This window comes from Emydura macquarii, unplaced genomic scaffold (genome assembly GCF_026122565.2).
Source record: "Emydura macquarii macquarii isolate MOO-44397 ecotype Brisbane River unplaced genomic scaffold, CSIRO-AGI_Emac_v2 contig_1253, whole genome shotgun sequence".
Classification (NCBI taxonomy): domain Eukaryota; kingdom Metazoa; phylum Chordata; order Testudines; family Chelidae; genus Emydura; species Emydura macquarii.
Window position 1 is genome coordinate 65,819,810 of NW_027131390.1, and position 25,839 is coordinate 65,845,648.

At 39.1% G+C, this 25,839-nt stretch overlaps 1 protein-coding gene across 2 annotated transcripts in view; it reads left to right on the forward strand.

The window, feature by feature from the left end:
* The window catches only part of CALCRL (calcitonin receptor like receptor), an 86,507-nt gene extending 61,177 nt beyond the window's left edge, over window positions 1-25,330 (forward strand). For both annotated transcript variants that reach the window (XM_067549059.1, XM_067549060.1), the window contains 7 exons: window positions 198-324; window positions 1,997-2,150; window positions 3,944-4,004; window positions 4,113-4,179; window positions 14,836-15,054; window positions 15,436-15,477; window positions 21,660-25,330. In XM_067549059.1, coding sequence (XP_067405160.1) covers window positions 198-324; window positions 1,997-2,150; window positions 3,944-4,004; window positions 4,113-4,179; window positions 14,836-15,054; window positions 15,436-15,477; window positions 21,660-21,881 — 892 coding nt within the window. In that variant the 3' untranslated portion in view covers window positions 21,882-25,330. The remainder of the gene's footprint in view (window positions 1-197; window positions 325-1,996; window positions 2,151-3,943; window positions 4,005-4,112; window positions 4,180-14,835; window positions 15,055-15,435; window positions 15,478-21,659) is intronic.
* The last annotated feature ends 509 nt before the right edge of the window (window positions 25,331-25,839 follow it).

Genomic DNA, 25,839 nt, shown 5'->3' on the forward strand with positions numbered 1-25,839 from the left:
GTCCTTGTCTTATAACCATAATAAAACTTGTTGCACTTGGTTTGCATTATATAGCCAAATAAAAATAAAATCAAAGGTAAGGAAAATCTTTATCTTTCACAATATTAAAATCATTTTTTAAAAATGAGTTGGAAGAATAGTTAATATGAGGCTAAGGACACATTTGTATTAATTTGCTTTTGTCTCTTTTTTTCTAGGAGCTTGAGTTGCCAAAGGATCACCCTACATAAAAATCTGTTTTTCTCTTTTGTTTGCAACTCCTTCGTTACAATAATTTGGCTGGTGGCAATTGCCAACAACCAGCCGTTAGTTGCAGCAAATCCAGTAAGTGAAAGTAGATTTGGCTGCATTGCCGACTTTTGTGGAAAGAGATTTAGTGATGGAAAAGACTAATAAATATGACATTAGAGACGTAGTGCTGTCTAGCAAACCTAAAATTTTTTAATTGTAGTAAGAATTTATTTATTTAATTACTTACTTATTTAGGATACTGCAACAGATGGCTAGTCAGTTTGGCCAGCTAGGGTTTTGGGGGGAGAAGGATATTTTCAATAACACCAGGACATTTATGAAGAAGATAGTATGGAACTACATTTCTAATTTCAGTTTGGTAGTGTGTGCCATACAGATCTCTTTTATTCTTACACAGTACTAAAACAACTTCAAGAGAGTAGCATGATCTGGAAGAATGACTTAAATGAAGTTATCCCAGGGATGAATTTATCCTGGGGTTGGCAGTCAAGAAGTCTCAAGGTCTAAAGCTGCCTTTGTTATTTGCTTTCGGGGTGGCTTTAGTTTTTTTCCCCCTTCTTTAAAGTTGGATAATAATACTTCACCATTTTAAGGGAGTGGACGGCAGCCAGCAAAGTTTATGTAGAGAGGGTCAGATTGTGGAGTCCTTGCTCATTTTTGAACACACATGAAAAGTCTTGTTCATGCTCAATACTCAAAAATGTTTTAATTAAAATATAATCAGGTACATGATTTTTTAACCTTGCATTTCACTCCTTAGCAGCAACATCTATATAATTTACTGGCTATCATACAGTAGATATCTTTTTTCTGTTGGTTAGTCTTGGATATAATATTTCTGGGATATACTCAAAGGTTAACTATAAATTAAAATAGTTCTGTCATGTGCTGCTGCCTGCTTAGCTTATTCAAAGGTTTTTCCAGTGGACAGGAGACTTAATTGTTTCTAAGCCATTTAGAACTAGATAAAAATAAATTCATGGATAGGAACTGGCTTTTCTGTTACACACTTGCACTGGTGTAACGCCATAGTCTTCAGTGGACTGAACCAGATTCAGACTGGTGTTGTGGAATTTGGCCACATAAAGTTACAGCAGGATAAATGTGTGTGGGCCTGATTCTGATAGCATTCACATTGGTGTCACTTAGTAGAAGTAGACCAGTGTAAAACAGTGTGTGAGAGGACTGTCTTTGTTGAGTTCTGGAGTGTAAGATTAAGTTTTGTAGATAGGACCAGGGCAAAAGTCTAAACATCCTCAGAGCTATTAAAGAGGTAAATTTCCTTTCACTGGGGAAACTGTATGCAGTCTCATTGGAGTTGATGGTGTAACTGAGAGGAGAATGTAGCCTAATCAAAGGATCTTCTTCCCAAAGATATCAGACACTTTTCACAAAGCTTTGAGGAATCTTTATTTATCTGCACTGATGAATTTACATCAATTGGCAACATTAAGATCCTCTGAGGGGGAAAACTTCATCATTTTAAAGATTTCCCCCTGTTCTCCATGGTGCTGCAGGGCTTCAGCATTCATCCCAAAAATCATGTCATCTAATAAAACTATAGTTGCACCTGTGGAGTTGTCTGGATATCACCATAAATATTGCATTATGAGCAACAGATTGCAAAACAAAATTCATCACAAAGCAGAGTGACAAAATAAGTAATGATTTCCCCTTGCCATTGAATCTCTCTGGAACCATTAGAACCTAAATATTCAAGCTATATTCTTTGTTTTTTCCACAGGTTAGTTGCAAAGTATGTCAGTTCATTTACCTGTACTTAATGGGTTGCAATTACTTCTGGATGCTCTGTGAAGGCATTTACCTGCATACTCTCATTGTGGTGGCTGTCTTTGCAGAGAAACAACACTTGATGTGGTATTATCTTCTTGGCTGGGGTATGTAACTCCATAGGCTGTTCTCTTTAAAAACAAAACCACAAACAATATTTAATTGAAACCTATAACACTAATACTATTTACGAGAGTACTTCAGCAATGTGTATCAGATTGATTTTGTTGCTCTGAAATTAAATATTTTCTTACTGTTTTTAGCAGAGATAGAAATAACAACTTAGCAAAGCTTTCTGCATGTACCTCTAGCTTTACTAAAAGATGGATTATGTACTGGAGAAGTCAGTAAGTGACTCATTTGCATAGAAAAAAAGTGCCTCCTATTATGAAGAGAAATTCATTGTTTCTCATCTTGAAGATGTTTATACGGGAATGAATGTTTGTTTTCAGAAACATATCACCATGCCTAAGGTGGAGGGTCAAATCTGAATTGGGGAAGACACGCATTTATTTTTCCAGTGTTTCCGTTTGACCTGTATTGTTCACAAAACAAACACAGAACTACTCTAGGTAAAGAGATTAAGTAAAGAACAATCCCAAAGACCACAAACTGAAGATGACAGATTCAGGCAGCGTGGGATAGCACGTTCACAAAAGGCAGGCTCCTGGCTGTATTTGCACAAAGCTTTTAGGCCAAAATTTTCTGAAGTGACGTGATTTTGTGTGCCTCAGCTTTTGTTTGCTCATCTTGAAATACATTCAAGAGACCTGATTTTGAGTGCAGAGGTGCTCAATCAGTTTCTGAAAATCAGGAGCCTTTTTGTTGTTTCAGGTTGGGAACCAAAAATCACTAACCACTTTTCAAAATGTAGGCCTTAGTGATTCAATTAAGTTTGTTTAAACTTCTTTTCTGGTAGTTTTATTTTTGTATATACTCATGTACATATATTATAGATCAGTTAAAAATAATTCGAGTCATTTTAATTAACCCTGTTGAGACTGGTCAATCTTTATGTTGTTGTTAGAGTTGTACTTTTTAAATGCCTTTTGTTTATGATTTGACCTAACTTTTAGTCATGTAGACAAGAACAAATTTCCTAATACAACATACTGGGCTACATTTCCCTATGATGAGAGATGCACTGAAGCAAAGCAAGTGATGCTTTGGTGTATAGTGCTAGAGGGTTTTGCAACACATAGCATAGTTGAACTGAAAAAATATAAGATTCCCATAGCTGATGCAAATATTTATTTATTTCCTAGTTATTTTCCATGTATTACAAACCAACAAAAGACACAGAAAACAAGTCAAACGTAACCAGTACAATTGCATGGCTGTTCATATTGCTGTGTATGCAAAAGCACCAGTGCATTAGAGGGGGGAATTAGACTCTTGCAATTGGCACAGAATTGCACTAACGTAAGGCAACGTGCCTAAAAGTGAGCATTAATTTTCACACGTGAGAATGAAAACAAACAACTGGAAAATGTCTTGACATTAACCTACCTGGTCTGATTTTAAATTTTCAATCTGGCTACTTGAGGCCCTTATCCAGCAAAGCTTTAAGCATGAGCTTAATTTCAACTGACTCACTTGCTTAAATATTTTGCTGGATTGGGGCCTTTCTTGCTATGCTATTATTCTGGATTAGATGTTTTTTTCAACCCAGATGCTTGCTACATTAGGCCTTTCTCTGGAAAAATCTCATTCAAATAGAAAAGTAACTGAAATCAATGGTAGCTCTGTGCTGAGTGAGGCATTCAGGTTTGCTAAATGTATTCGCTCATTATGTTTAAAATTTACTCATTATCATTATAACAATTCCTTTTTGATCAAGTATGAATTAATCTTTGAATTTGTCCGATTTATAAAAAAGCACCTTATTTGCTGTTCTCAGGATTTCCATTGATCCCTGCCTGCATACATGCTGTAGCTAGACGTTTGTATTTCAATGACAAGTAAGTAAAAATCTCAGCTTCTGTTCCTAAAAATGTAAGATTTGCTTTCAAAGAGAGACAGTAGTTAATAAAAAGCCCAAATGGTTATTCTTTCCATTTTCTCCACAGTTGCTGGATCAGTTCTGAAACACATCTCCTGTACATTATCCATGGTCCTATTTGTGCTGCTTTACTGGTAGGCATTTTTCATATGATCATTTGTTTTTTCTTGTCAATTTCCTGATTGTGCCTAGTCTTTTTTACAGAATTGGTAGGGTCAATATCTCCCACCGCAAAAAGGGTGTGACTATGAAGACAAGAGGACAGATTCAGGACTGGTTTAAATGCAACATACCAGTGTCCCCCTCTGTGTCCAATCCACAGAAGATAGAGTATGTTATAGCCCTCCGCTACAAAGCTTTCACTCTTTAGTTCAACCTGCAGTAGCTCATGCTTTTAGTTCTGGAGGTCCCTGGCTCAGTCACCAGTGTGTTAGCCAAGGTGGCAACCATCTCATAAACAGGTTCAATTCCACTGTAGTTGCAGTCATGCCAGTGATGAACTTGGGCAAAATTTTCCTAAGGTTTTCCAGCAAATGACTTCACAATTGGAAATAAATCTCCCTTTCTTCTTCTTTTTCTATGCTTGTGGTAAGGCAAATGTTTTACTATACGAACTATTGCTAGTACTTATGCTGACAAATGGCACGAAGTTCTCTCTCCTTTGAGTCTAAACAGAGGCAGCAAGATCTTGAAATTCTTGTCTAATTACTGTGGTTTGTGCCCTTCTTAGTTTGCTCAACATGGATCACAATGAATTACAGTTAGGTCTTATCTATCTGAGAGAGTTTCTCTGGTATAATCTATGATCAAAATTGACATTGTTAGACTGGTACAAAGTCCTGTGTGGACACTCTTTTATTTCAGGATAAGAGAATACCTTTCCTTGGTTTAGCCTACATTGACAGAAAACAAGTTTAAATTAAACTAAAAATAAGGCACTTTTAAACTAAAATAAGAGTTTACTCAGGGGGTGGAGGGTTGCACCAGTTTAACTGTATTGGTTTTAAAACAATTTATATTAAACCAATGCATCTTTTCCATGTAGACCGGGCCTCAGAGGCACACTAGAAATTCTCATCCCATATATAATGTTTCTGGAGAGGATATATTTTCAAAAGGCAAATTTTTCAAAAATGCCTAAGTCCCATTTTCCAAAGAGGTTTAGGCACTTAGACCTGGTTTTCAATGGTAATTATGGTCTAAAGATGCAGACAGGTGCCATGTCAGATTTTCAGAAGCTGGATAAGCACCTAACTCCCACTGAAATCCAACTCAGGGCTTATCTGCATGTTTAGGTGCCTAAGTTATACCTTTTAAACCATGCTCCCAGGGACCTAAGTCCCACTGATTTACAATGAGATTTAGGCTTCTAGGTACTCAAGTGTCTTTTGAAAACGACTCCTACGTCACTGAGGCATTTCTGAAAATTTCCTGCAAATGTCCAAAACCTGAAAGTCTTGGAATTAAACACAAATAAAATGAGAGTTTCACTGTGGTCAACATCCTGTGGCCAAATTAAACATTGCATGAGGATCTGAATGGCACAGGATTCATGTGGTTTCATTGTGGGTGGTGCAAGAGAGCACAGAGAGTTAGCTAAGAGTACAGCTGGCTGAAACTTGGAATTTCTCTTCCAGTGGCAATTCTGATATTTTGTAATAGTTTTTTGTTCCATTTCAGAACAAAAACTGGAATTTTTGACATTTCCCACTAAAAGGAAACGTCACAAAAGAATTGCAGATATGAAAGGGGACGTCAGCTGGGGACTTCCCGGGCTGCTCCCACCTTCCTGCAGCCTAGAACCCATGAGAACCCTGCCTCTGACTGGGGTTCCCAGGATCCCTGCTGTGGCGTGGGAGCCAAGTCCTCATTGGAGCTGGGACTTCCGGGGTTGCCAGGCTCCCAGTTCCATGGCAGGAAGCCTGTAAGCACTGGCATGGCAGGTCTGCCCTGAAGCCTCACATGCTGGAAGCCCTCAGTCTCCAGCCCTGGGTCAGTCTGTATAGTGATGTAGCCCTGAAGTCATAGACCATGGATGGGATCCTTGGTCTCAGTGCAGTTCCATGGTGAGGCTGCAGCCCCTGGAAACCCAGGCTCCCCAGAAGCCTTCCAGGAAACCGGCCAAGTTTCTGACAGATCCCTGCCTGTGGTTCAACAAGGGTTTGTTGAACCCATGATGTTCCCATGAAACATTTCAGATTTGACAAGCTCTATTTCACCAGAAAATTCCCAGCCAGCTATAGATAAGAGGCTTCTGCCCACCCCGCCTTCACAATGGGGGCAGAGGAAAAAACAGGTAGGGTAGGGACTGACTAATAATCCTGTGAGTATGTGAGTCCATCTCTCAGCCCCTTTCCCTGAGATGTGTAGGGGTGTGTGCTCTGCCTATGGAGCCTACTGCAGCTCATGTGCTTCAGTAGTACCCAGTGGCTCTGTTGGTGATCCACAGCGTGGGGGAATAGAATCCTGTTCTGTCTTCTACCTCTCACCCTCACTCTTCTGCACAAAGCCTACTTAGTGAGTGTACAATCCACTGCTTGCTAATCACAAACACTGGGCAAATAGCTGCAGTGTAAGAAACTGCAAATTCCACTGAAGTAAATGGATGCTGTACCCCACTTACATTAGAGCTAAATATAACCCAGGGAATTTTGGCTTTGTGATCTCACTAAATGAATCCAGGGAAAATATCTGGCCGATTAAAGAAAGAATTTCTATTTATCTTGCATCTTTATCTGGTAATTAATAATGATCAGAACAAGCATATTTATCTTGGTAACTAATAATTATCAAAAAAGTAATGCATGTAAAGCTCTGTTAAGCTTAGACATTGGTAGTATCATTTTATAAGTTTGCCCTAACATGTCAATGACTCTACACATTAAAATAGTTCCCTTTAGTATAAGAGAATCCGACAACTTGGATTGACTGAACTCAACAAAATTAACATGTAAAAACACACGACTTTAATTTTTCATAGCACATTCCAGTTTGCACAAGGCAGTTTTATTAAAAATTAATAAACGGAACAATGTTTTGGTAAATAGTTCAAAATTGCCCCTGAGGCTGAAATTATTTCTCTTTGCATGTCATCTTTGTAAAGAAGACAGAAAGTGTGGTATCAGTGGACCACTGGCTATGTCCAGCGAGTTGGTGTTACATCATAATGTTAATCAGGACGCCAGCAACTGAAATTTTCATGCGCCTCATGATCAGTTTAGTCACTGTGGTGTTAGTTGATTTGCCAAAGACCTTTGTTCAACTTATGTTCAACTTTAGAGACTTTCATACAGGAAAAAAAAAACAAACGTATGGCAAATTAAAATACCAAAAAGTGTTGGCGTAACTCCGCTCCCCCTGAACTCGGGGGGAATATTGCCATTGACTTCACTAGGCTGGCACTGAGTGTGTCTGAAAGTCCCAACCACTAAATCCAGTGACTTTCCATGCATTTTTTCTTTGTTTGTTTATTTATTTGTTTATTCTTTTTTGCTAATCAAAGATACTTATGCAAAGGAGAGGGAAATTCTAGTCCATCTCAGTTTCTCTCCTTCTCTTATTGCCTGCTTTGAAGCCATTTGTTCTGATGTTTTAGCCACTCTGAATTCCCACTTCAGTGGGAGTTGCATGAATGTATGATGTCACAATTACTTTCATAAAATTACTGCAGGGCATAAACTCAGTTTCCAGGATTATGGGCCCAATTCTCATTGACTGGAACAAAAAATATTATATTGGGGAAAATGCAATTTGTCACTTTCTTCATGAAAATGACCGTACCTTTTTGGCTCCAACATTCCAAAAACCATTCAGCTTACTAACAAACCTGAGAAATTTCAGCCAGGAAGGAAAAAAATTGAAAATATTATTAAAATTTAAAATTATCCCTTAGAATGGAAATGATGGGCCCACTTTAACAAGGGGCCTGATCCAACAATGGACCTAATTCAATATCACTTAAATCAATGGAAATTATATCAAAACCTATGGACATTGTTACCTGCTTTGCCTACATTTAATCTCAGTTTTCTGCCAACTAAAGATTTATTTCCCATTGCACAGCCTATTATGTTAGCTGTTGACAAATGCTTACTGAGGTGGTCCAGAGGGTGCAGGGCATCTAGAATCCTTTGAGAACCTTGTGGTTCTCATACCCCCTTCACAGTAGCTAGTGAATTAATGTAGCTGAGAATCCTTTGGCTTTCTCCCACTCTAAATCTTATCCATAATGAAGCACAATGTGTTCCTCTGGATCCATGGCTAGTGGGGCGTGGACCCGCAGCAGAGATTCCCTGCATCCTTCTTGCCTCCCCCTACTCTCAGGTCTTCCATACCTATAGATGTGGTGGCTGCAAAGTACTTGGGCTTTAATATTCCTCTAGTCTGAAAACCAGTTGAATCAGTCTGAAATCCATCTAACCTTTCCTCTCCCCAACACAGGTAAAGGGTGAAATCCCAGCTCCACTGAAGTCAGTGGGAATTTTGCCATTCGCTTCAACAGGGCCAGGATTTCACCTAGAGAATGCATATTGCTCTATTTTATACTAATATGCTACTATTTCTTTAATCCAAAATTGTCTAGTCACAGTGATGTCGTGTGTACCAGTGCTGTCAGTGCTAAAGCAGAGATGTAAATCTGCCTTACTTTATACATTTGAGCTCTGGATTTCATGAAAATATAGCACCACACAGGATCTGGCCTCCTTTGCTAAATTTCATATCATTCTCCCCTCCCCTGCCGTCCCCTCCTTTTTAATTAATATTAAACACAGGCACAAAATGTCTGATCCAAAGCCTACTGAAAGCAATTGCAAGAATCCCACTGATTTCAGTGGCGTTTGGGTCAAGGCCAAACTACCCAGAGTTGTTCTCATTGAAGCCAACAATAAAAATGCCCTTTGATTTCAATGAAATTAATATCAGACCCAAAAGGTGTCTGAGTCTTGTAAATCTCCATTCCCAACTGATTGGTTATCTATCTATCTAATCTAATCTATCAATCAATCTGTCTATCTATCTATCAATTGTTTAAAATTTGTGCAACTTTAATATTCGTAAATTATTTTTTACTGAAAAGTAGGTTAAAAATGTCTCTTATTCTCAGGATAAATTTTCTGGGCACTGATGCAGGAATAAAAATATGGACATAGAGATGATGAAGACTGAACATGGTTGTAAATCTTGCCCATGACATGTATAATCTGAAAGACAACCGTCTTGAAAAGCTTACTGTTGTTTCCCATCCTGATAATAGTTAGATGTTATATGTTGATTTAAAAAAGACCAGTCAGGGATAAAGACAAGACTAAATGTATGTTCTTTGGCTGAGTGGGCAGAACCTTCGTGGCTGAAGCAGTTTGACTGCTAATCCAATGTTCACACTTTACTAAGCATGACCTACTTTAATACAACCGTAAGCAATAATATTAAACTATAAACAAGACAACTAGGGAAAAGTGCCTTTTCTTCTTGTAGGAGCAAACTCTTGAAGATCACAGCTGGGATTTTCAGAGGAGGAGCCAATGGGAATTGGGATCCTAATGCCCTTAGGCTGATTTGAAAGTCTTACCTTGAGAAACAACAAGGATGCTTTTAGAAGCCATGCTATTGTGTAACTGTGATCAAATCTAGGCCCAAGAAAGGAGAAGCTGTAATTTGTATCTTGGCTGGAATTGTTTCCAGTTGCCCAGTGAGTTGCAAATGTTTGCCTAAACAGTTATGAATAAAGAAATAGCAGGAAAATGGGGAAATGGAGGCTGATGTTAGTTTCTCCAGCTCAGGAGAATCATTGATCAGAATGGAAAAAAAGAATAGCAGTGGTTTTTAATTTAAGTGAAAGCAGTTTTTATTTCAGCTATGTTAACAATTGATTTTTTTCTACACTAAAGTTTCTATTTCTGCCACTGAAAAGGGTAGATTTTTAAAATTATTTCTACCACTCTATTAAAAAAACAAGTAGGAACATCCTGTTACAAATTAACCAGTTTAAAATATTTTTTCCTTGACCGTTTTTTGAATAAGTCTGAAGGCCCCAATGGACGGGGCACTGGACTGAAACTCAGCAGACCACGCTTATGTTTCTATCTTTGCCATCAGTGGCGCACGCAGGAATTTAAATGTGAATACTTTTGGAGAGACACATTAAACACACACACAAGAAGAGTTCACATGATTGACCCCCCGCCCCGAATTTTCAGGAGGCCTCTGGCATGGACACCCAGCAGCAAGGAGGCAGAGGCTTCCCCTGGCAGTGGCACTCTCCATGTCCCTGCAACCTGGGGAAGGAGGAAGCAGCAGGGCAGGTGGCTGCCAGCTGAGCTCCTCCTCCCTCCATCCCTACAGCTGCTGCTTCTCCTTCCTGCTGCTGGAGTCCCAGCAATGCTGCCTGCTTTGCAGACCCCCCTGCTGAGGTCAGTCAGGGGTGCAGGCAGAGGCAAAGTGTGGGACTAGCAATAGGGATGAAGAAGCAGCAGCTGTAAGGGTTGGGGGAGGAGGAGCTCAGACAGCTTATCCTGCTGCTTCCTCCCTCCCTGGGCTACAGGGACAAATGAAGATTTTGGGGGAAGGCCATGCCCCTACTTGTCCTCCCTTGTGCATACCCCTGTTTGCCACTAACCTGCTCTGTGACCTTGGGCAAGTCACTTCCCCTCTATGTGTATCTATTTCCCCTCCTAAGCTTTGTTTGACTTCTATAAGCTCTCTAAGGCAGGGACTGTTTCTTCCTGTGAGGTTGCACTGTACCTAGCACTCTCCAAACTCCGTTGAGTCTTGTAGTCACAACTGTAATACATATAATAATCAGACATGTGTGAGTAGAGTTATCCGTGCTTAAAGTTTTTCATGTGCTAAAATAACTTCCTGAATCAGGGGCTGTATTTGCGAATTTTGTGAGAAATCAGGCCATCACAATCTCTCTGCTTTAGCAGTTTGGAAAAAATCTCTCTTATTGACAAAAGAGATTACTGTATATTTCTGCTCTTTTTTCTCAGGTTTGCACTCTACTTTGCCACATCACCAATCACATTTATCTGATTAATTTGTTCTATTTTTAAAAATAAAATACAAGTATTGATAAGATTTTCTGAGTGAAATAGTTCTGTTATGATCTACTTACCTTTAACTTTTGTTAGTTTGATGTTTAATTAACCTTCAAGCTGAAGGTCTGTGTTAAAAATATTTTGTACTAATTCAGTCAAACTGTCAAAGCTTTAGAGGCATGAAAATTGCAAGTTTCAGAGAACCATTTTGTATTAAAGTAATAGATCTAAATGAGAGACTTAAAATTAGCAATGAAGGAAGGACATACTGTTGGAATGTACAATAGGAAGTTGAATGAGGATGGTAGGCTGCCTGAAACCTAAATAAATCCCTTGAGAAAGAATCAGAAGACCTTGATTGCCTAAACAAAGCTAAAAGGTAGTTGGTAGTTTCCAGCAGAAATTCATGCAGAAGTTTCCTATGTAAAGCAATTTCCTATTAAATTGATTTAAATAGCTCATAAGTGGAATATAAATAACATAGCACATCCACCTAATACCATGTTGCTGGAACCATTAACAGTTGTTTATCATGAATCCATAATTTACGTGACAGGAATGCTGTTATGTACAGAACACAATCAAATAACCACATTAATGCCTGGGTTGTTTGAAGTCTCTAACCAGGTCACAACTTTATTATAGTGAGACAAAAAAGATCTCACCCTAGAATAGGAAGTTGTGGTTGTTGTAGAAAGGAGAGCATTTGCTTGTATTGACTCCTTCCCGTATTCCTCGTACTGACATACCTGCTGGGAGACTAAAGACTGTATCTAGACTATGTTCTTAAACATGGCATCTTATACTGATAATGGCTATCTGCACCAGTCAGCCTCTCATTCTTGTTCAGAGAGGTGGGATTGCCACACAGACCTCCCCCAAGAGACTCAGTTGATGACTAATGTGATGCCTATTCTTCAGGAAAAATCATACCAATTTAGAGAACTAAGATTGGAAAGTTCCTTTTGTCCCTAAACAACTTTATACAAGGGAAGTTAACCAATGGCTTAGCAAACCAGCCTAGTGTTTGGAGGCAAGTGCCCGCAGCCAATAGTATTGCTGTCTTCAAGAGGAGTTATCCCATAGAGTTATTACCTCCCCCCCTTACAACGTGTCTGAGATTAGACAAATGCTGTCATTATTCCATGATACATGAAAAGTCAATGCAATTTTGGCAGTTTTATCGCTTTCCCCGACCTCATTTACTTGTCTACCTGTCCATGCTTAAACTATGAGCTCTTCAGGGAAGGGACCATCTCATCTTGCATATCTGTGACACTACCACAAATAAACAAACAATAAACAGCTATATATTTGTCTCACTTGCATCCCTTAGTGGTTTACTATTGCAATGCACACTCATTGTTTTTAATCAGATTTAAGGCAAATGCTTATGAACTAGCTCATAAATTGTTTGTTCAGTCACTCTGAAATCTACTGAAATATTAGCAACAAAAGGTTGTACTGGGAGAGGTAAAGAAGAGCCTAAATTATCATTGACTTCAGCAAGCTTTATGGTTGCTCATTACTCTTTAGGATCACTCCTTAACAATGAAGCAAAGGCTCAGAACCTCAAAGGTCAATGGGAACTCAATGGGAGTTAGGCACCTAAACACTTTTGAGACCCTGATCCAAACACCTGAAATATGCTTAGATTGTGCGATAGGGTAAAATACCATGGAGAGTACCATCAGCTTATTGTAGCTAATAGAAATGTCATTTTATTTGAAATACTACTTAATAATCAGAGTATTTGCCATATTGCCATAGGGTTATTCTAGGCAAACAACATATCCAATGAGTCTACTGTAGAAATGGTCAGGAAAAAAAATGTTTTTCTAAAAAACTTTTTTTTAAAATATTTTGGCTTCTCATTGAAAAATCAAAGCTGGCAACAGAAAAACATATTTCCTCCCCCAGATTTTGACTATTTTGTTTGCTGAAAACTCGATGGAGGGGGTGGGAATCAATTGGGGGGGCATTCAATGAAAACCCAAACATTTTTGATGAAAATGGAATTTTTTTTCTTTAAAATTTCCATCTGGTTGAGTCATTTTATGGTGAAAAAAGTTTTGCTGGAAGACTTTTGATCAGCTCTAGACAACAGAGCTGCCATTTTAGTTACCTTGTAATCCAAAATCCATTGACTCAAAAGCCTCCGATTTGCTGTTAAAAAAAGGCTCCTGACCACTGGGAACACTGAAAATGTCAATTTTAAAATTGTATGTGTTTATTATCAGTAGGCTAAAAAGGTGAGTACTAATTTTATATCTTGTTTTTTAATTTCTTGGTGTATTTTGTGATTGATTTCTGAAAGCAAGGAATGCCTCGTAAACTGTACACAACATTGGGAGAGGCAGGCTAGCAGATCCATCAGTGATGTTTCTATTTCCACAAACGTTCAAAAAGCTTGTTATTTCATTTGTCTTTGCCACTGGCATAGCAAAATTTGTTGTCTACATTTTACTCTAGCTCCTGTCTACAGTGAAGGTCAAATCCTGCTCATTTTATCCATGTCAACAGTGCCATAGAGGTCAACAACACAACTCACTTGGGTAAAGCAAAAAGAGTCCATGGCCTTATCTGGAAATGAGTTGGAACCTTTCTAGATAACCACACTTAGATACAAGTAGAAGACCCACCTCAAGAGGCTTCACTCTGCAACAAAACTAGAGGGGCAGGAGGATCTTGTAGTTATGGCACAGGAATGTGCATCAGGAGCTGTGGGTTCGATTTCCAACTCTGCCTCGGACTTCCTGTGTAACTTTGGGCGGTTCACTCTGGGTTTGTCTACATGGAGTATTAGTGTGCATCCCATGAGGTACAAATTCAGGTGTACACATGCATGTTGTGCACTAGGGAACTTTTAGTGCACGCCAACAGGGTCCATGTGGGCCAGTGAGTACGTTACCTGCCGATGTGCACTAGCATTTACACTAATGCGTCATGTAGACAAGCCTTTAGTAGCTGACAAATTCAATTATCTTCAGCTGGCCCTGGATCAAAACTTTACATTAAATCAAGCCCTGGATCTGTGTCTCAGTTACCAATTTGTAAAATAGGGATTACAATACTTTTCTGTTGCATGAGCATGTTGTGAGGATTTATTAATACCTAGGAAGTGGTTTGAGAGATGTGTTGGAAGGTGCTATAGCTATTATTTTACATACCATGATATAGTCAACTCTCTTCACAATCCAGCATCTAAGAACGGTCCAATAATTTTGAGTGAACTACTGGCCCCTTTGAAGTCAATAGTAAAACTCCCACTGACTTCAATGGTGCTTGGATTTCACCCATTCAGATTAACATCCTGATCCTGCATTCTTTAGGCACCAATACTCCCACTGATGTTACTGGGAATTTTGAATATGCAAGGAATGCAGAATCAGGCTGCTAGACTTCTTCTTCTTTGGGGGGCAGAGAGGGACAGTGGGGGGTTGGGGTTCCTGTCTTGTTATATATACAAGCTTTAAAAAATGATGCATGTATTGCATATGTGATTATGTATATAGAATCACAGGGAGGAAGATGTCATGAGAAGAATTAATCTTCAAGTGCAGACTGTAGAACCAGTCAAGACGGTGCACATTTCAGATGCTATATTTATGTTACAATGAATTATGTCTAATGACATAACATATAATATGATTTTTCTTTAGTAACATGTAAATGTTTCCCTTGCATTCAGTATAAAATAAGTGTTGTCTATTTTTGTCAGACTATTAGCAAAAACAATTTTCTTTCTTACAGGTGAATCTTTTTTTCTTGTTAAATATTGTTCGAGTTCTCATAACCAAGCTCAAAGTCACACACCAGGCAGAATCCAATCTATACATGAAAGCTGTGAGAGCTACTCTCATTCTAGTGCCACTTCTTGGCATTGAATTTTTGCTGTTTCCATGGCGACCAGAAGGCCAGATTGCTGAAGAAGTATATGAATACGTGATGAATATCCTTGTGCATTATCAGGTAGGAAGTTTTAAGTAGCATTTGTTCCCTTGAGCTAAAAAGTACCTGTAATATGAATGCAAATAAATGAATGACAAAGCCAAATTAATTAATTTCTAAACCACTTTTAGATCTTCATAAAAAAAGTTCTGACCATTAATAGATTTCTATTTCTCATTTCATTTAGATTAATCCTTTAAAAGGAATCAAATGTCATGCTAGACGGTTGGTGTATTGCTAGACCATCTGTATTGTTAGTAATAATCCACTGAGTTTAGATTTGTAATGCATTTTCTCTCTTTGCTCTCTAGATTTATTTTATTAGGCATCTATATTTTTTCCTGTATTTTAAGAAATCTGTATGTATTAAAAAAATCAAGAGAAAACTTTTTTATTTTGCAGGGTCTGTTGGTGGCTACAATTTTCTGCTTTTTTAATGGAGAGGTACTGTAACTGATTTAAACTTATTTCCTGTTCTTTTCACTTTCTTAATTTTGGTTAAGGGTTAAAGGAAATAATATTTTAAAAAACCACCCCCTATTTGTTATCCCAATAAGAAATGTAAAATTGTAAATAGAAATTTAAATACACACTTCTACATTTTAAAATAATGTTTAAAAAAATGTTAACGGTAAAGTATTTGAGAATAATTTACCTAGCAAGATCTGAGTTTAGGCCTGAGTGTTGCCTCTAAAATAGGTCATGTCATCACAGATGCTTAAGGGTCCAAACCTATTAGATATTGAGCAGCCTAAAATTCCCTTGACTTCAAAAGGAATTAATGGCACTCAGCACTTTGCAGGTTGGTACCCATATAGCAATACCAGCAGTGCTATGTGGTAAACAAATCTCAGTACTGAAGAATAAACGCATACATTCTTAACGGGCATGTATTCTCATCCCAGAAGCTAACAAACTGTCATCACTGTGCCCGCCTCACTCCCAGCAAGGCCTTGAATTGGTCCTTCTAGGTCAGGAATGAGGCACACTTGTGGGACAGAACTGAGAAAATTGCACTGTTGCTTTCTAGGGAATAACTGCTCTGTGATTAGGCTGAGGTCTCCATCCCTGGGACTGTTAATGTGGTGCCTTTCATGAACACTAACATCACTGTATGAAATGAAGGGAAAAGGCCCTATCTTTTGGTGGTGTTTCAGATTCTTCATTTTGGGGGCAGAAATCTGGTCTTACGTTTTGCAAACTGCCTTTTCAGCAGAAGCAGGAACACTATTCAAGGCCCAGGCTTTGTAAATGTTGCACAGTTGGGCCATAAAAAAGTTTTCCTTGCTTTGGTTGAAACTCCATTCTTCTGGGAGTCCAGTCCTGCCCTTCAAGTGACTACTGAGACACATACTTTGCTCTTTCTAAAGTCAAAGGACTGTGCCCTAAATCCTAAGTGGGCTAAGGCCCTAACCCTGTATCACAGAAGTTAATGGAGCGTTGCCATCAGTTTTGTTTTCACTAAAACATAATTCAATACTTTTTCAATAGTTTTATCAGAGAGATAGTTACTGATCCGGCAAGCACCCATTTCTTCTCAACTGCTTATTCCCACACATAGTTCAATCGCAGTATGTGGGAGTAAGCAGATGGGTGGGAGAAAGTATTTGTAGGATTGAGCCTCTAGCTATTTTTATTAGGCATTTTAAGAATGTTTGAGATACAGATAAATCATTTGACTAGTAGAGCAGAATTGACTCAAATGCACACCCAAAATCAGAATCAAACAAAATTTGAACTGCAACATGTGATTTCGATACGTTTCTCTCTCCACCATTATTTTTAGAGCTGGTCAGAACATTTTCAACCACATGATATTGTGTCAAAATAGGCTGTGTTGCTGAATCTGAAACATTTTGAAGACAGTTTTGAGGAAGTATCTGTTGGGAAGTGAAAGACTCTCATACGTGGTAGTCCTGTCATTAATTCACTGCTCTGGGATGTGGTAGACCTGGATTCAAGTCTCTGTTTGATTCAGAGCAGTTTTTTTCATCCCAGATGATTCTGAATCCCATTGGATCACTTCCTACATCCCAGGCCTGTGCCCTAACCACTAGCGTGGCTGGGCTGCCGTGCAGCTACTGCGAGTCCCCGCTGGCCGCACCCAGGACACACTGGCCAGTGTCTGCCTGGAGCTGGGGCAAGGCACTGCCACTGGCAGTATGGAGCGGGCATGGATGAAACAGTTCTGCAGGGCAGTGGCACAGGACAGCACCAGGGAAAGTCCGGAGGATCCTCTGTGACCCAAGCAGGGGGTGGGCACAAGGGCTCCTGTGGAGGGGGCAGCCCAGAGGAGTGGAGATGGGAGGGCAGCAGGGCACGGGGACACTGAACTGCCCTGTGAATGGGGCAATGCCACGGAGTGCAGAGCACAGGACAGCCTCTTGGGAATGTGGGGGCGGGGCAGCAGGTCAGGGGGGAGGGTAGGATGATGGTGTTTTAAACCCCATTTCTCAAGTGTGGTGTAGGGGCCCCACAAAATCTAATAGCCCCAGGCCCACAGGAGAGTTAATCCGGCTCTGGGTATCAGGGAGTCGGGCAACTCTCAGTTACACCACTAATTTTGCATCTTTAATGGACCATGCGTTGCCGGAGGATCAGTGTTCCAGGCCCTTTACAAGCAGATGTACTAGCAGAGAGTTCCCCTCTAACAAGGGAATTCGCTGTTGGGCGTTTGTGGACAGATTACAGCCCTTAGTACCACCTGAATCACATAACGGGGCCATAAACTGTCTTGAGATCTGGTGCACAATTTTTTAATCTTAGCTGATCTTTGTCTATTTACATCACATTGTGCAGATGCTCGTTTTAAATATTTTCTCTTATCATCATCAGGTCTACCTTTGGCAATATTATACTTTTTTTCAGCTGGTTATAATTTCATTATATCTTTCTTTCTATAAAAGGGATAGTATAGTGAAGTATCAAGGGGGGGACTGACAAAGTTCAATATCAATAAAAGAATCTGCACTCAAAACGGATTCGCTTGGTCTTTTAATAGATTCTGCTGCAGACGTGACATTCTGCAGGCATAACCCATAATCTTCTGTCCATAAGGGCCTCTCTGATAACAGTCTTTAACTTGACGTGTCTTAGCTATGATATGCCCCTTTAATATCACTTGGCATAGCAACACCTCAATATAATTTACAGAATGCTAGCCATCCTAAGAAGTGTTAACATTCATGTGCAGTTTGTGTAGCTACAGATATATAGAATAACAGTGAATAAGGAATCTGCATCTGCTCAGAACGCCTTTATTATTACTGGCACGTGGGTTTTCCATTCCCTTGGGCAATGGAAAAGTCTTTACAGTAAAGATTGAGGTATAAAAAATGCTGGAAAAAATATCTTTTTTTAATCTATATGCCAGGGTTTCCCAACTGCTATGGACAATAGCATCACTTTACCAGCATGAAACCACTATGCGTGACACTCAGATACATGCTCTAACCTAGAGCGTAGCATGGTCTGCAATCACAGTAGGCATTTGAGGCAGCCCAAGCTTCACTGGGCCTGATACAGACCTTATTGAAGTCAGTGGAAAAAATTCCTATTGATTTCAGTGAGTTTTGGATTAAGCCACTATTGGATTAGGGAATATACCGTTGAACAGGAAACTGGTAGAAGCACTGTCCCAAGAGCCAGTACAGAGGGACATCTTTAAACCAGGGAGAAAAGCAAGAGTCATACAGCCAGAGATGGCACATATATTGGTGACTGGGAATTATGACCATATACTATATACCCTTTGCAATATGAGCTTATTTTAGAAATTTTTTTGAATCTGTTACTTTCATGTAAGAGAGCAAGCCCACCATCTACGAAAACTAAAACTATTTAGAATTGTCCAAAGCTCAGAAACAGTTGCTAAAGTTCCTCTACCACTCTGTATATACCTTTTGTTAAAGGAGTCTATCTGTGGCAAAACTTTGCTGCTCCATTGATTTCCCATCCGTTGTGCAGTTACTACATGTTAAATTAGACATGTTAGCTGAAACTGTGGGAAAGCCAGAAATAATGGCTAGGTAAACTGCAGTGAATTACAAGAATAGACTAGTAGTACGATATTGATTTAACAGTCACAGAGGGGCTATTGTATGAGAGATTAGAAAGTGTTGGTTTAGTGTAGAAAAAAATATATTGAGAACATGTATATATTGAGAACAGAGCCTGGAGGCACAGGGATGGAGGAGAAGATAAAAGAAAGAGAAAGCGAGATTGCCATCTCTTGAAGCACCAAGTATAGGCAATCTTTGTAGACGAGATATCACTACATTGACCACTTTGTTCCTAAAAATTATTATTGGTTTGTATTGCAATCGTGTCAAAGACCTTACAAACTTAGTCCAAGCACCCAGAAATTTTACATTCTAATTGAAGAAAAGATTCAACAAGTAGATGGGACAAACTGGAAGGAAGGTGAAAAAGATGAGGTTACCAATGGGCTTGTGATTAAAACACTAGTCCAGAACTAAGATCATCTGGGATCAATTCCATCTCTGCCATAGAACTCCTGTGTGACTTTGAGCAAGTCACTCAATCTATCTGTGCCTATCAATAAATGGGAATGATAACAATTTCCCTTTTCTGTCATCTCAGGCTGCATATGCATAGTGAAGGGATGTGTGCAACTTTTTGCTTCAAATCAACTGAGCATTGTGGTTTTCTCTCTTATTTATAAATAAACATAATACCTGGTAGAAAACAGGAAGCCAATAGAAATATTCAGAGTGTGGGGTGGCATGGTCAGAGTGATGGCTCTGAGCAGCTAAATGGTGTATGGATTATAAAATGAATTCTAAAGCTTCCCTCTCAGAAGGGGAGATAGTTTTAGAACATTTTTCTGCCTCATGGTTGCACATGATTAAAGTGGGTTCACCACTGTGAAAAATTAAGGCTACACAAGGACCTTAATCCATTTTCAGAACTCCCTTTGACATGAACTGGAACTGCATACACAGACTAAGAACAATATATGATCTTTTGTGTAGCAAAAGCTAGGTGACTAAAATGAATTATGAGGGACTCTCACAGAGTAAATGGTGTCCCAGATGGGAGAAAAAAACTACTAGTTCCCACTTAACTCTTTCGATAATTCTCCTCTCCCCAAAGTATATTTTCTTTGTCAGCATACTGGGAAATAGGAAACTATTTTTAATTGAGGTTTTGATAACAGACTACAGGAAGTCTAAATGTTATGTCTGTGCTGTTCTAGTTGTATTTATTTATTTATCATAATTAAAGCAGGAGCGAAAATAGACAAAATAAGCCATTGTGCTAGAAAATGTAAACCAAACAAACAAACAAAACCTCAAGACATAATGAAAGTTGATTGGAAGATGTTGCGCCACATTAGTAATTTGTTAACGCTGTAAATGGTAGTTTATATTCCAAGTGGATTCACATCAATAAATCTGACAAAATAAAAATGCAGGGCACGATTTTCCAGTGTGGCTGATGATTTGAGTGCTAACTTGAGACACTTGGGTCTTGTGTCAAAACCACCTCAGGCTTATCATAAGGTTGGAACCCATAATTATTAGTCATGTTTTGAACATCTTGACCAGCAAGGAATTGAATAGTTAAGCTATTGCCATTACATTAAGTATTAATCAGATAGGACCAGATCTTTAACGTATGGTATCCCTTTTAGCACCCATTGTTAACAGCCGCAAATAACCCTGGCACAATTTAACACACAATTATTGGCACCCATTATTTTGCTTGTGCAAAAAAGGAAGCTAGGATGTAAATGAGATGGAATTAAGGACCACAGGGCTAAAACTCAATCCCTCCTGTAACTCCATTGACTTCAATGAAGTTACATGAATGTTTACTTGGGTCCATAATATAGTTAAGTGGTAGGACTAATACATAAGCCTTGATTCTTAGACTTGAGCAAAAACATGAATTAAAACTGTCCATTTTCTTACAAGCAGATGTTCCAGCATTCTGAGCACTCCTAACTTGGCTGCCTTCCCTCAAAAACTAATTCCATGTGAATTTCATTATCACAGCTCTTTAGCAAATCCAACCTTCCTGTTTCACAGGTGTTTTGCCATATTGTATTAGCGGAAACTAGCATGTAAACAAACTCTGAGGTCTTTGGCTATTCGTTTAAATTTATTTTTAGGAAAATGTGCTGAACTCAGTTCAGGAAACTACCTTTCCATTAGTATTATCAGTATTGATCACAAATAAGAGAAGGCTAGTTGGGCCAGATCCTCCACTGGTGTAACTTGGACTTCAATGGAACTATATTGACTGACATCTGCTGAGGATCTGAGCTCACTAATCATGAATAGAGACAACCCTTAGATAACCACATCAGGGTTAAGGCACATTTGTAAGGCAGAGTGTGGAAATTTGTACTTCCACTGCCCATGGTATCGAATAGCCCAGTCTCTTTCTAGTCAGCCAAAATCTTCCCTGGTCACTGCATTTATGTAAAATGTTAAATATAATATTCCAGATTTACCAAAAATACAGGCTAATTCAATTTGTATTTCTCTCATAACTGCCCAAGTGACATGATTTTGATACTGTACTCTAATCTAAATCCAGCACATATGGCATCTTTTCATGTAATTTATATACATTTTTTTCTTTTTTTCCTGGAATAGGTCCAAGCTATTTTGAGACGGCACTGGCATCAGTACAAAATCCAATTTGAGCACAGCTTCACCCACTCAGATGCTCTGCGCACAGCTTCCTACACTGTATCATCCGTCAGTGATGTTCAGAGCTACAGCTACAATCACGATTTCACCAGTGAACATTTAAATGGGAAAAGCTACCATGACATGGAGAATGTGACTTTCAAAGCTGAAAAGCTGTATGGGTGACTGCAGAAGACTCTCTGTATCACCATCATTGTAGTCGTCATAGCTCATGAACTTGAAGTTTGATTGAATCACTTCATGGCCAGAAGATTTTTTACGTAACTTGGGAAATGCTTTTCCTGAATGATGCAAACTTAAGACAACTTATTTCTCATGTGTATATACATAGGCACATATATGCATGTGTATACGGTATGAACACATACACATCTCTATGTTCATACACAGATGTAAGTACATATATAAAGATACAGACTTTGCCTCTTCAGTTTCTACTGTGTAGACCAAGTTGGCAATTATTTTGTCTGAAGGGAATCAATGAAGGATTTCTTATTTCTTGAAAGTTTGTGTAAAGACTGTGTTGCATTGAAAGCCACTTCATTTGCCTGCAAGAACTCAACTTGTAAATACTGTATTAACCATATTGTAGTGTCTTAATTCAGCCAATACACGCAACCTAAATAAGTGGTTAAGATTGAACTCTGTCAGGAAAGAGAGATTCTTGAAGATAATGGAGTCTGAGATGTTGATATGCATCAAGCTCATTTTTTGCCACTCTTTAAAACCAGGCACATTAAAGGCATCTAGATGCCAGTGCCTGAAATCTGAGGTGTGAAACCCCAGCTGCTTCTATTCCGCAATGTAAAATTTTAGAAGTTTTTAATTATTTTAGTATACAGAGAGCCTGATCATGCTACTGATGAAGTAAATTACAGTTTCCTATTGACTTCAATGGGAGCAGGACCAGCGAAGCCCTGATCTGGAAAAGCTGATAAGCCCATGCATAACTTTGACTGATGGAACTTAAACTAGTACTTAAACTCTTTGTTAGATTCAGGCAAGATTGCTGAATTGAGGTAAGATTTTGCATACATGTAAAGAAAATTATTTTCCTTGCCACATGCCTGATACCTGGCTCCTTAGCTTATCGTTCAGGCAAAAGAAATCCCATTCACACAGTGTGACTTTTGTCTAAGAAAGGCATGCAAGATTGGATGGCATGCAAATAAATATTATTTTAGAGCCAGAGTCTTAGGCCTAGAATAATAAGAAAAGCCTGTGAGGCACCAGATGGGCCCTTGGAGGAGGAGCCACCCCCTGCTGTTGCAGTTGGCCCGGGCCGCCAGGCTTTGACATCCCCGGCGGCCGCATCAATCCCAGCTCAGGCCTGACGGCTGCTGAGGCTCCCACTGCGGGGGGAGCAAGCGTCCTCCTGGCCCCTCTGCCCCTGCACTGGTGGCACAATGAGGGAACCGCAGGGACCCCATCTATGCAGGGGCCAATCAACCAACTTAACAGTGGGGCTCTGGGAAAGAGCCCATCACGCCCCCCTCTCACCGGGCAGCCCAGGGTCATCTGCCCCTGTCACTCCTGCTCCCCACTGCACCTGTCGCACCCCAGTGGGGTGGGGGGGAGGAGAGTGGGAAACAGGCCTGCGGGCATACCTCCCATGGGGAGCTGCCACTGATGTGTGGGGGTGCAAATGCAAGTATTGGCCCCCCCCAGTGCCAGAGCCCCATGGTACACCACTGCATAAGGATGTGAATAATTTTTATCTTCATCACAGCAGTTTGCAACTTTATATATATATATTTTTAAAACCTTTTATTGGCTGGTGATTGAATTTATAAGAAAAGCTTTTAATTGGTGGGTTAATATTAGTCCTAATCAAAAGACAGAATGTCAGTTGCACAGATCAAGGGGTCTGTAATGACGGTGACAAAAATTGTCTGAGCATCAGTCAGACGCTGTGCTTTGTACCAGTGCTGGAAATCAAATGTCACCCTTGCATTGTGTGAATGCCGGCTGCTTGGAAATGTGCTTACTGACCAAGTTGCTTGAATGTAAACAATTTAAAAAAAAATTCACTCTGGCTGAACCTACTCAGAAGACTTAAATGGTGCATCAGCAGCTGCCCAGATGGAACTTTCATGTATGGCACCAGCACCTGAGCTGCTGTAAATCAGTGTGGTGCTCTTGAACTCAAGGGAACTACACTGGTTTATGTTAGCAGAGGATCTGGCCCCTACTGTCCATGTATATTCCAAGCGGACATTACAGAGTTAAAGCATTTTCTGCAGTTTGACCAAATGTGTAACTCAAAGTACCTAGCCAGACTAACATTACTGAAGCATAAATGACATCTAAAATGCTACTGTAATCTCAAAGAGTTAAATATTAAGGGCCTAATTTTCCCCTCAGTTATATGGTGCAACTCTCACTGATTTTACTGGGACTTGTACTGCTTAACTAAGAAGAGTATTGGGTGCTAGTAGCTCCATTAGGGAGCTGTGGATTGGGAGGGTAGGGGGAAAGAATTATGTGTTTCTGATACAAGAGATGTCCTAACAACTCAGGGTGGACAGGCCCAGTGTAATACCATATATATGCTTCTTCCCTTTAGAAAAAAGCAGCAGGCAGTCCCAGCAAGGGTAGGTGAGAAACAAGCCTTTGTGCCAAATGGCGTGGTAGTTTTATTTTTTCCCTAAGGATGAGGTGGGTGTGCTTGCCTATGGCTATTGTATTAGACAATAAGTTCCTTATGCCCTCTTCTTACTGCACCCCTCTCACGTACCCACGCAGTCAAGAACATGGTCTAAATGCTTCTTTATCAGAGTAAATTTGTATCAAATCCTTATGCTGCTTTTTCTCACATGGTCTTTTTTTTAATACTTTATATAGTGTTTGGGGCAAATGCTGTTGTAGTTACTATCTGTGTTCTGAAGGAAAATAGAAAGCCAGGGGGTTTTTTAAGAGTTTTTTTGTACCAGGCAAGCATTTCTTAATAACCGTAATTTGCTATTAGTATGTTATTCAATGAGGATTTGCAATCTCAGTGGGGGTTGGGGAAATACATCTTGTTTAGGATCTCTTTTCTATTCGGTATCTGTAATACCAAGATGTTAGTTTTATATGTTTATGGATATTACTTCAAATGAGAGAGAGTGTCTATTTTTATGCTACTGCCATCAGTTAATAAAATGCCACAAAGTAGTTGTCACTGCTTACTGCTGGGCACTCAGTTGATTCTGTTTTTTAAATGTTAATTTACTAATTTTTTTGTCATTCATTATTTTTCAAGGTGATGATGTGTTAAAGTATTTGGCTGAACACATGCTAAAGCACATACTCCTATGTTACTATTTTATGTCATGAAACACTTATGTTGGATATCAAGCAACATTCAACTATTGTACAATGTAAATAAGATTAATGGAAGCTATAGCACTGTATTTATTGCTTATCAAGTAAGAATGAAATGAAAAAATGTGAAATTATTTGGTCTTATTTTCACTATGTTCATATGAACCATACATTTTAATTGTTGACAAACATGAAGTATTAATTTTCTGATTAAGAAAATATTATTATGCCATTTAGTTCTTAGAGGTTTTACATATAAAAGTCATGGTTTCTATTTATAACAATAGCAATAAAGGTGATCAAACGCTCAGGCTTTCATAATCCTTCATAACTATGTTTGAAACGTAGCCTCAATCTAGAGAAATAAGTACAAAATTGTTAATAGCAATACATAATGCTGGTGCATTTTTTTTTTAAAAAACAACTAACAAAATCATCCAAAGCACAGGAATTGGTGGTGATGGGAGACTTCAAATACCGAGACATCTGTTGAGAAAATAACACGGCAAGGCACAGGTTATCCAACAAGTTCTTGCAATAGATTGAAGACATTTTTTTGTTTCAGAAAGTGGAGAAAGCTACTGAGGAGAAGCTGTTCTAGCTTTGATTTTGACAAATAGGGAGGAACTGGTTCAGAATTTGAAAGCGGAAGGCAGCTTGGCAGAAAATGATCATGAAATGGTAGTGTGTATGATTCTAAGGAATGCAAGGAGAGAAAACAGCACAGTAAAGATAATGGATTTCAAGAAGGCAGAGTTTAGCAAACTCAGTGAGTTGGTAGGTAAAATCCCATGGGAAGAAAGTCTAAGGGGAAAAA